Source organism: Psammomys obesus, unplaced genomic scaffold (genome assembly GCF_907164565.1).
Source record: "Psammomys obesus unplaced genomic scaffold, mPsaObe1.curated_primary_1811, whole genome shotgun sequence".
Taxonomy (NCBI): Eukaryota; Metazoa; Chordata; class Mammalia; order Rodentia; family Muridae; genus Psammomys; species Psammomys obesus.
Window position 1 is genome coordinate 1,071,305 of NW_026594152.1, and position 11,662 is coordinate 1,082,966.

General features: G+C 52.8%; 1 protein-coding gene across 4 annotated transcripts in view; it reads left to right on the forward strand.

Annotated features, from left to right (window-relative positions):
* Hm13 (histocompatibility minor 13) overlaps window positions 1-9,109 on the forward strand; it is a 38,082-nt gene extending 28,973 nt beyond the window's left edge. The window contains exons 11-13 of one of the 4 annotated variants that reach the window (XM_055617964.1): window positions 5,773-5,858; window positions 7,732-7,878; window positions 8,704-9,109. In XM_055617964.1, coding sequence (XP_055473939.1) covers window positions 5,773-5,858; window positions 7,732-7,878; window positions 8,704-8,806 — 336 coding nt within the window. In that variant the 3' untranslated portion in view covers window positions 8,807-9,109. Of the gene's footprint in view, window positions 1-5,772; window positions 5,859-6,146; window positions 6,317-7,731; window positions 7,932-8,703 lie in introns of those variants that run through there. The other 3 variants (XM_055617961.1, XM_055617963.1, XM_055617962.1) reach the window with 3 other exon arrangements.
* Window positions 9,110-11,662: the final 2,553 nt, after the last annotated feature.

The window sequence follows — 11,662 nt, forward strand, 5'->3', positions numbered from 1 at the left end:
CAGTCATGTCTTTTGTTGCCTTTGACTGGTGGTGGCATTATGGCAGCTGCTGCTCCAGGCTGTAGCTGCACATTTTCAGCACACTGCTGTCTTCATCAGGAAAGCAGGCATTTTGCCAGGAAAGCAGGCATTTTGCCAGAGCTCTCCTACCTGGCTTCTCCCTGTAGCCCACAAGCAGATAGTACGTCACATGGCCATGCCGGCTGTGGGCAAAGAGGCTGGGGAAGAGAAGATGGCTTTCCAGGCAAGCTAGCATAGGTGAACAAAGAGCAGGGTTGAATTAGAATTGAGTGCTTCAGCCAGGTGAAAGCCAGCTAAGCCCACCCCAGCAAAACCAAGGCTCTGCTGCCCCCTCCCTCCATAGTGGGCACCAGATACTGAGCCACCACAGTGGACAGCAGCATGTATGAAGGCTGGGCTCTCAGTAGTCTAGAGAGAGGGGTAGGGAATGAGCAGGCAGGATTGCCTCCGACAAAAACAATGACATGCCAAGCTCTGTGCACCTGAGAATACTAGAGAGCTCACGAGGAAGCTGGTGCTTCAGCACCACCTGCCCACACCCATCCACACCCACACCCAGTGAGAGGATAGTAGAGCTAGGGGTTGGCCTGGGACAGTGTAAAAATCAGACCCATTGCCAGGCAATGGTGACACACCTTTAATCCCAGCACTCGGAAGGCAGAGGTAGGTGTATCTCTGTGAGTTCAAGAATAGCCAGGGCTATTACACAGAGAAACCCTGTCTTGAGAGTGAGGGTGGGGGGAAGGCCCATTACACATTTAAGCTGGGCGGTATTGACGAACTTCTTAAATCTCAGCACCCAGGAGGCAGAGGTCTTGAGATCAAGGCCAGCCTGGTCTACAAAGTTCCAGGATAGCTAGGGCTACACAGAGAAACTGTCTCAAAAAGCCCAGGCTGCAGGGACAGCATGAGGTGCAGAGGCCGAGGAAGCCTCAATGGGAATCCCCCAGACTCCTCTCTGGGACTCAGGTCAAGTTACCAGTTACAGAAGTCACATGCTCCAGTTTCCTTATTCATTAATAAAAGCAAAAAAAAAAAAAAAGGGCATGGCTTGAGGATGGGATAGATCAATGGAAGTACTCAGAAGTACTCCAGATAACCTACCCTCAGCACAGTGTTGCTTTCTGTGAGTTCAGTTGCCTGAAGCCCAGAAACATTGAGTGGAAAACACCATGTTTTAAGTGCCATGCATTCTGAATACCGAAATGAACTCTTACTGCCTCAAGAACCATTCCTTGATCCAGCGTGTCACACACTACACACCATTAGAAGCCGAGGCACGTACTCACAACATGCCAGACTCTGCAGGTTTTGAGGACCTAAGGATAAGGGGAGGCTGCTGTATTGTAGCTCTTCACCCCTCCCCTCATCAGAGTTCCATCACCTGGGAGCTGCCTTTGAATTCAGCACAAGATCAGATTGTTGAGCATCATGCCTGTACTAAACCTTCACAAAGGTCTAAGGGTGTGGCTCACAAGCAGGGAAGCTCAGAGTGCTCACATCGCCCTCATTCATTTATTTATGTTTCTCACAGCCTCTGCTGTGGCATCGGAGCATGATGCCAGAGCGTCATGGTGAAAGGATTGTAGAGCGCCAGGTCAGGAACAAGCTTAGAGGCCTTTTCAAGGCCTGTACTACAGCTCCCTTCCCTATGTTGGAGTAGGCCAGAGCCATTCCCCCCAGCAGCCACCAGGTGGCAGGCTTGCCTTCACTGGAGAGACTCTTGCTCTCGTGCAGGTTACAGGGCCCAGAGTTGTGTGTGGGCCTAGAAGGCCGGACTTAACCAGGTAATCCAGCTAGCCAGGCTGAGCCTGGGCCTATGCTGTTCCTGACCTTCATCCAGATGGCCATCTTCCTGAAAGCCCTTGAAGAGGGCATCCAGGATCTAGGAAGAGCTGTTGAGTGGGGTCCCCTCCTCCGAGAGGACACAGTCCCATGCTAGCATTGCACTAGGTAGAAGTCCCCCTATGTGCCCTTCAGTTCACTTAGCCTTTTTTTTTTTTTTTTTAACAAACTTAATTCACTTTATTTTTCTTGTATAAAAAAACCCTCGTATGGTAGCCACAGCTGGCGCCTGTGTCCTCTGAACAGAGAGACTGGTGTGGATTTTCACAAAATGATCAGTGAATTCCTGATAAGGAAACTTGGTGAACACCATCTGTTTCTAGAGGTCGGGGGTCAGGTAGCTGTAGGCCTTGGTGATGGCATCAAAGGTGGCCTTGACAAAGTTGCCCTGGGTGGCAGTGCAGCCCCTGGCTGATGTGTAGCAGTCATCAGTACCAGCCATCATCAGTAGCGTCTTGGGCACAGGGGCAGAGACCATGCCAGTGCCTCTGGGAGCAGGGATAAGACGCACCAAAACAGAGGGGCCACAACAGCGTGTCACCTTGCATGGACCAGTGTGGGGCTTGCCAATCTAGTGCCCCAGTAGCCTTTCTGCACCAGGTTTATGGAAAGCTTGGCCAAGATGATGGCTCCTCAGATGGCAGTGGCTACCTCCTTGGAGTACTTAATACCAAGACCAACATGACCATTGTAGTTCCCAACAGCGACAAAAGCCTTGAACCTGGTCCGCTGGCCAGCCCGTGTCTGCTTCTGCACTGGCACGATCTTTAGAACCTTGTACTTTAGGGATGCACCCAGGAAAGAGTCAGTAACCTTGGGTCCCTTAACGGGCAGGGAGAACAGGTAGTAGGCCGCCTCCTCTCTATCTTCATCTTCTTAATGAGGCAGCCCAGCTTGGTGACAGGGATCCACTCCTTGTCTTCACCTTTTACCTCCACAAGTCCCGCAGCCTTGACCATGGCCTGGGCTACCAAATCCTCTGCAGAAGCCACGAGGTCTCCTAATCCTGGGACCCCAGGTCCTCAGGCCCTCCCACTGTACCGGCATCATCCACCATTTGGTGTTTCCCTGAAGGAGAAGAGGCTTAGACTTTTTTTTTTTTAATAATTTATTTTTATTTTATTTGCATTGGTGTTTTGCCTGCATGTATGTCTGTGTGAGGGTATCAAAGCTTGAAGTTACAGACAGTTGTGAACTGCCGTGTGGGTGCTGGGAATTGAACCTGGATCCTTTGGACGAGAACTCAGTGCTCTTAACCATTGAGCCATCTCTCCAGCCCCCACTTTTAGCCTTTAAAAAAAAAAAAAAAAAAAAAAAACTTCCCAGCCAGGAAGGTGGTACATGCCTATGATCCCAGCACGGAGGAGGTAGAAGCAGGAGGAACAGGAGTTCAAAGTCGTTCTCAGCTACCCAACTAATTCAGGTGAACCTGGGTTACATATATGAAAAGCTGCCTCAAAAATCCCTGGCGGCTAGCTCACTGCCCTGAACGATACATCTCTCTTTCTCTTTCACACTCTCATTGAAGAGTTCCCCAGATGCATTGAGCAGAAAGAAAAGAAGGCAAGCTTGTATCCCTCTGATAATAGCAAAGTTGCTCTCTCTTTAAGGAACCTTTCACATGCACCTGAGGCCACAGGGAAAGAGTAAAGTACACATCCTCTCCAAGTCCAAGTCCTACATTCTGTCCAAGATTGTCTTGGACAAGAGAATGCACTGGGTTATAGAAGGCCCTGGCTCTGAATCCTTACCAGCCCTTTCTGCATCCTCAGGTCTCCAGTTTGCTCATCTACTTGTTTTTAGTTTATTACTATGAAAGTGTTGGGTTTGTATACTTGATAGTAGGTGCCTGCAGAAGCCAGCAGAGGGTGTCAGATTCCCTAGAGCTGGAGTTATAGGCTGTTGTGAGCCAACAGAACCAAACTTGGGTCTTCTACGAGAGGAGTGTGCATTCTCCCCGCTCCCACCAGCCCCCCACCCACAAATTAAATTTTAATGTTTGAGTTTGATCTTCCATTCCTGCTTCTGCTCATGTTATTTCCTGTTTATAGGGGCCTATGTGGTTTGGTTGGGTTTGGTTGGTGGTGGTTTGAGACAGGGTCTCATTGTATTTCCCTGACTAGCCTGGAACTTGCTGTGTAAAAGTAGCCCATCATTCATGAGGTCTGCCCACCTCTGCTTCCCAAATGCTTGGATTAAAGGTGTCCACCACCACAGCCAGCCTGGGTTTAAGTATGTGTTTGATTGGTTGTTTTTTTGTTTTGTTTTGAGGCAAGTTCTCCTGTAGACTTGGACTTTCTTTCTAGATTCAGGGCACTTTATTATTTCTCTAGCCTCCCCACCCACCCCACCTGCTACAGTGCTGGGAATCCAACCCCAGCATTGCCTAACTTAGGTGAGCGCTCTGCCACTGAGTTGGACCCCTGCCCATGTTCCTGGTTTTGTGACCTGAAAGCTTATGGCATTTCTTGTGTCTTGTTTCTCATGAGTTCTTTTAGGGCTTAGCGTACCTCTAGCTGCTTCTCAAACTTGGGTCCACAGCAAGGACCCAGTGCCAGTGAAAGAAGCCCAGCTCCTCAGGTCCCATCCCATCTTGGCCTCACACACCCTGTGTGACCTTGGAAAAGTCATTCCCCTTCTCTGAGCCTCAAGAACACCATCTTTAGAGCTGCTCAGGTCTTATGCTAGATTGTAGGGTGATCAATATAAAGTCTTGTGGTTCACTGCCCACCCAGACCAGGGCCAAGAAATGGTTCCTTGAAGCTCATCCTCAGATGCAGGGGAGAGACTTGTGCTTGGCTTTATACTGAGAATGATGTTCCTTTACTCTTAATCCCATTCATCTCTAAGACCTCTCAACTAAATGAGCATGGCTAAGAAGCCACTAGTACATCCATCCCCCCAGGCCTTCTGGATGCCAGGCACACAGACTAAACAGACGCAGATACTTGCTCCTTCCAAGTCAACAACCCAGCAGACGATAGAGATTCCATTCTGCCTAGGACGGTTACTTCCACACTGCCAGGGACCTGATGCCATGCAAGTGGAGGCTTCTCCACAGAGATAAGGTCTAAGGAGGAGGAACTAGGCAGAGGGAGGAAGAGCAACCGAGGCAGCTCAAAGGGCACATGCCAAGGTACTGGCTGGGGCTGTGGCCAGAGCAAAGTAGGTCAGGTGAGACTGGAGGAGGTGACAAGGGTTACATCCCATGGGGCCTTCAGGCCAATGGCATTGCTGGGGGCTTCGGAGTATCCAGCAGCAGTGGTGTGACGTCCACCTTTCAGAGGAAAAAGGCCAGGAATGACTCCATCCTGGAGTCAACTCTTAGACCTGAGACCTGGGCTGGTTCCTCTAGAACATTAGCTCTCTCTGTCCCCAAAGAGGGTGGTAACAGCCATGGAGGTAGGCTGGAACACCAGCAAAAACCTCGTGCCTTGAAGATTCTTCCTTTTCTCTCCAGCCCAGGAGCCTTAGCAGACTTGGGAGTCGGAGAAGGGGTGGGCAGAGCACGAGTATGAAAACCAGTGAGCAGGAGTCTGTATTAACACTGGCTGCAGCCACGTATGCAGTGTCTCCCAGATGCCCCAGCCTAGGCTGCAGGCTTCAGGCTTATAGGAAGAAAGCCAGCCTGAGAAGTAGCAGCATTGGACTGGTGTCTGGGATTCAGACGCTGCCAGGCAGGTTTCTGGAGAGCTTTGAAGCAATACGTCCAATTTCTTACAGTGTATGCTTTCTCTCCCAGGGAGAAGGAGCCCTGGTCTGCGACTCTAGTGTTTAGGCTCAGCCACTGACTCACTCTGAAAGCCTGGGTCTGAGCTATCCCTCAGTCCAGTCCAGAAGACGGTTAGGGTGCTGGGTGTGGTCCTGAGTTGGTGCCTTGCCTTACCAGTTTCTGTCTTCTTCTAGCCGGCTCTCTTGTACTTGGTCCCTGCATGTATCGGCTTTCCTGTCCTGGTGGCACTGGCCAAGGGAGAAGTGGCAGAAATGTTCAGGTAAGGCGGGGTGGAGCAGACATTAAGAAGGGCCCTAGCACACCTGCACACAGCCTGCCAGATCACATGAGCATTGTCTCCAAGGGAGCATTCCCACCATCTGCCCATGACGAGGTGTCTGGCCTGTGGTCACCAGTGGGACCTTCCCTGGAGCCAGGGGAAGTCTAGTGCAGGACAGCTACATACCTACTGTGTCTTAAAGGAATGGCTGGTGGGGGTTCTCTCCAGGGCTGTGGGTCACTGGCTAGCTCTGCCGCCCGGTGACTTGATGTCTTCCCCCACCTCCAGCATCAGTTTGCCTGTAATAGGATGAGGATGCACCCTCAGCAAGAAACCATATGTCCATTCCTGCCTAGCTGCCTCTGAAGCCGTAACCTACAGCCTGCTCTTTTCTCATACACACCCCCTCTTCCCCACAGCCACTGCCCTATCTGCCACACCTTGTGCACAGCCCAACCCCTACGCCAGGGCCTGCATGACTCCCAGCAGGTGTCTGCTCCCAGGCACCACCAACCCTGTCTGCCAGAGACCTAGAAATAGCTGCCAGCTACTATTAAAGCTGCCCACTCGGGGGCCTTCACCCAACTCCACCCGCTTGGCCTCAAGTTGTCCCCCAGGTGCCTGCCAGGGCCTCCTGTGCACCTGGCTGCCTCAGGGCAACAGATGACTCACCCTTCCCCACGTCTGTGCTGCCTGGAATCCCCAGCTCCTGGCTTGTCCTGCCCATTGGAAGCCCGCCCAGCCCCGTCTTCTGGCATGGCAGCTGATCCTTGAGGTCAGCATCTCCCATGCCTTCCTCTGTGCACCCATGTTTGGAGAGACTTCCAGACCAGTCCCCTGTATCCTCAGCGGTTTGAGTTCTCAGCACCCAGCCAGGGCAGAGGAGCCTCCTTCCCCTCACGGAGACCTGGTTTCCCTTAGTGCTCTTCTGTGTAAGCTCCATGATACCCGGAAGGTCCTTAGGGAAAAGCAAGAAAGCAAGCAGTCTTTCTTCTGTCCTCAATCCCATTTTCAACCTGATCTTTTGCTTTGTTTTCTTTCCCTGCCACTCCCCTTTGGAAAAACTAATTCGCTGCTTCATTCTTGAATAGTATACATTTACATGGTTCTAAATTCCATTCTGGTGCTAGAGCATTGCCTCCCCAGTTAAGAGTGTCCACTGTTCTCTGGGAGGACTCTAATTTGGTTCCCAGCACCCACACTGGGCAGCTCACACCATCCCTAGATGGGATCTGAAACCTCCATGGGCACTTGTACTCGGTGCCTACACACACACTGTTGTGCACGCCAAATCCCATAAGTTATCTTCTGACCTCGAAAGCACCATGACACACACACATACACACACACACACACACACACACACACACACACACACATACACACCTGTGAGAAGGGAGGCTGTCATCCTGGCCTACTGGAGAGACCAGTTCTTACAGACCTTCAGAGACATCGACACTGACAGGTGTCATTCTCCAGCATCTTCTCTGTACTTCAGTGCTTTTCCTGTGTGGCACTGTGCTAGAGGCCAAGGTTCAAACCCAGGGCCTCCCTTAGGCTAAGCATGTGCTCTCCTGCTGAGCTGCACCCTGACACTTGGTGTGTTGCAGAACAGCATATATTAAAGACACTGGTTTGGCAGCACGCTCAACCCAGCCTACCACACCCTCCTCTGTTGTCCGTGTGGTGCACTTTGCAGCAGAGCGTCTGCCCGCAAAACAATGCAGGCTGCTTTACACACAGCAAGTGTAAGTGCCAGCCAGGTAACCAAGACAGTGGTGCTGCCTACGCTTTGGGAAGGACGTCTCTGTCCGTCCCTGACCTGCTCCTCTCTATCTCCTTGTTCTATCTTCTCTGTCTGTCTCTTACACAGCTACGAGTCCTCGGCCGTAATCCTGCCTCATACACCGAGGCTCACTCACTTTCCCACAGTCTCGGGCTCCCCTGCCAGCCTGGCCGACTCCATGCAGCAGAAGCTAGCTGGCCCTCGTCGCCGGCGCCCGCAGAATCCCAGCGCTATGTAATGCCCGGCTGGTGCCTACCTGCCCACTCCCCCACTGTCCTGGGCCTAAGGTAGGGCAGACATTCCAGCCCTAGTGTAAAGTCAGTGCGTGTCACTGGGGCTGGTGGCAGGAGGTGGCTCTTCACAACCATCAGCACTTGATGCCCAGCCCTCAGGCAAGCAGATAGCTCATAACCTTGGGGCACTCACCTGCAATGGTGAGTCATGTGAGATGGGCACGAGCGGCCCTGTCAGACTGTAGCTGATGCCTAGACTGCTTGCTTATGTGTGTGACTCTAGACACACCACCTTCTCCTCTGTGCTCCTTTATTCGTCAAGCAGGCACCTGCTGCCAGCCTAACCAGCCAGGAACTATGCATTGTGCTTGAATGGGCACATTGCTCAGTAAGCAGAACCCCTGATAAGAGCTAGCATGTCCACTCTAAAGAGTGGCACTGTGCTGCACACCAGAACAGTCCCCGCTCAGGGCAGAGCTGTTAACTCTGCCATGTGCCCCCAGGAGACAGCTTGTCTCCCAGAGTTTCATCCCCACCACTCCCTTCTGCTGTCCAGCAGAAGGTTAAAAAAGCTTAAAGTTGATCCACCCAAGTCCAAGCCAGCCTTTCCTGTTCACCGCTGCCCTTGAAGCCCCTTGGCAGCATGGGGCATAGGAGAAGCCAAGCAGGGTGCCCATGAGGACACACAGAGGGTTGGGGTGAGATACTGGCAGAGGCTAGGCCTGAGACACAGCGACCCTGTCATTCCCTGGAACTGCAAGGAGAGGGGACAGCAAAGACTCTGCCCTCAGCGTCCTCCAAGTGTGCTCCTTTGTTTTCTGGTCAGCTACGAGGAGTCAAACCCTAAAGATCCGGCAGTTACGACTGAATCCAAAGAGGGGTCAGCAGAGGCGCCAGCAGTGAAGAATCTAGAGAAGAAGGAGAAATGAGGCAGCACTGCCTGACCTTTGAGGGCCAGACCACACAGGCAGGGGATGACACAGACAGAGGACACCGGCAGGAGGCGAAGGTGGCTCCAGGATGGGGAGCGGGCCTCTGCCGCCTGCTTCCCTCTCCCCTTTCTCTGGCTTCCCCTGCTCCTCCTCATCCCCTGCAGGCAAAGCAAACCCGCTGCTGCTTCTTTTCCCAGGAGCCAGGTGGGAACTGAATGTGGCTTTTGGATTTTTGTATTGTGGACTGACTTTGCCTCACATTAAACACTCACCCATGGCCAGCCGGCCACTGTGCTCCTGGAGGGTTCTCAGCAACTTTACCTAGTGTCTCGTGCTAAACCCACTAGGTCTCTGCAAACCCCTTCTTGGGTGTCCATCCCGTTACCAGGCCAGAAGAGGGTACCTGTTAAGCCTTCTTCTCCAGCCAGGGATATCCTTGCTACTCTCTTCCAAACACTTGGGGACAGTGACAGTTGTGGGCAAGTGCTTGCTGTGCCTCCACTGATCTTGGCATGAAAAGATGAAGAGTTATCACAGGGCAGCGTGCCTCAGGAAAGCAACCTCTAACTATAGACAGACAGCTCTCCCTGGCCTTGCTGTCCATCTGGCTGGAGCTCAAAGGGACATCTCTTCCATTCTGCCCATCTCCCAAAATAAAGCCCAGATCTTCAGAAAACCTGCACTGGGAAAGGAGCAGTCCCCAGAGAATACGAGAGGTCATTCAGGGTCAGGAGCTGGAGATCCCAACACCTTCAGGAGAGTCCCCAAAAGACAAGGGGCAGCTCCTCCCTTGTCTGCCTGCCCAAGTGGGAAAACTGAGACCCGAGAATGGCCATGACCTGTGAGTCAGGTTTCTAGTTCCCAGCCCCTGACCTTCCTTGTCCAGGGTTGAAAAATAACAGGTTCGAAGGTGGCCAGAGAACAAACAAAGCATGTCAAGAGCCTGGGCAGTGAGAATAGGTCGAGTCTCCCTGGGTTCAGATGTAGACCAAGGGTGTTGATAGAGGGTTCTGCTCACCACTTACGGACCGACGCTGTGTGTGTGTTGTTAGCCTCACTGTACAGAGGAGGAAATGGGGCGCCTCACCCTCACACAGTGATGTGACCTCATGCAGTTGATTCCAGCGCAGTATACTAAGCACTATGCTGTTCTCTTCTAGGACCAAGTCACTGTGGCTGGTTTGCTGGGCCCCTCTCAGTCAGCCACCCCAACTTCTTCTGGGTCTAAAATTCTATGGAGATGAAAACCTGAAAGGCTTCTTCAGCCAGAGGGTCTCTTAAGGGGCTTCTTGGATCTTTGCAGCATTGTACTGCCTTTAGGGGGAGGCCGTGTGGTCCTGGAACAAAGCCCCTCTGAGGGTGGCAGATGGGGCAGGCAGCCCAGGCACACACTGTGGTTGGCTCTACAGCCCACAGCCCACAAAGACTTCATTGAGTCACTGCCGACCCCCAGCAGAGGCTGAGGTGGCAGTGGCGCCGGGCGCCTGCCACCTAATGACTGTCCTGGCCCGGCCAGATGTTCCACAGACCTTGCAGCACCGATCAGGGCCTGCCTGGCCAGCCAGCCACAGAGGCCACTCCAGTTCCAATTAACCAGCTTCAGCTGAGCAAACAGCGGGCAGCGGGGCCCAGCCTGGGCGGTAGGCCCGGCCGGCAGAGCCTCTGAGTCTAGACTCCAGATGTGAAACGCCACCGCCTGAGCTCCATGGAAAAATGGCACCAGGCCGGGCACACATTGGGCCTGCATACTGGGAGGTGGGGTGGGTGGTTGGGCAGGGCCTCAAGCGGGCCTGGTGCCAGGCTCACCCTGGGGTGGGCGTGGATTCCTTGGAAGCAGCTGTCAAACAGCTTTCCCCTGGTTTGTGGTATCCTCTCTATGTCTTGGTTTCTCCTGGTTCCAGGAGGAGGAGGCTCTAAGGGCTAAGACCATCCCCAGCAAGAGATCCCATACTCCGCACTTGCCAGGTTAGCATGTGGCCAGCACTGTGCTAGTGTTGTAGAAACTCTTGATTCCCTTCCCGTGTAGTGCATGCCTGCCATCCCATGCGTGTGGAGGCAGCTGAGATAAGCCTAGTCTACATAGCAAGTTCCAGTCTACATGATGAGAACTAGCACGAAAAGAAGCAAGAAAAGCAAGATTGAGCATGCTGGTGCATGACTAATCTCAGCACAGGACGATCAGTTCAAAGTTCCCCTGGCTACAAAGAGTTCAAGGCCAGACCATGGCTCATAAAGCCAGGGGGTGGTTAATTATAACAATCCCATAATGATGGCACCCACCATCATCTTTACAGATAAGGAAACTGAGGCAGTGAGTCGGTGCCTGGAAGGCATTCGAAGCTCCTGTTCACTGCTGCACTGGATTCCTGGTTCTTTTCCTTGGGGACAGCATAGAGATGTGGGGACAGGGAGAGGATGGCAATGTCAAAGGCTTCCCAAGACTAGCTTCCAGGACAGGACAGCGGTGTCCCGACACCTGACCCCTTCCACTAATTTCTGAGAGCTTCCTTTTCAGGGCAAGTCCCCCGTAGGGGAAGTCCAGAGCCCTTCTGTTTTCATGCAGTGTCAGACACCAGCTAAGTCACTGAGGACATAGCAGGGAACACAAATGGTGGCTTTCTAGAGCCGACACCCTGCAAAATGACATTCCTCTTGGGGACACTGACATAAACGACTGGGTGAATATGCCAAGAGATGACGCCACAGGAGAGAGGCCTTCTGGCTGGGTCCTGTGGGCAAAGCAAGGGGCTGTGCCATCCAGCTGTCCTTGCACAAAACAGCGAAACAAAATACCACTACCACCACCCCAGGCGGGGGGGGGGGGGGGGGGGGGGGGGGGGGGGGGGGGGGGGG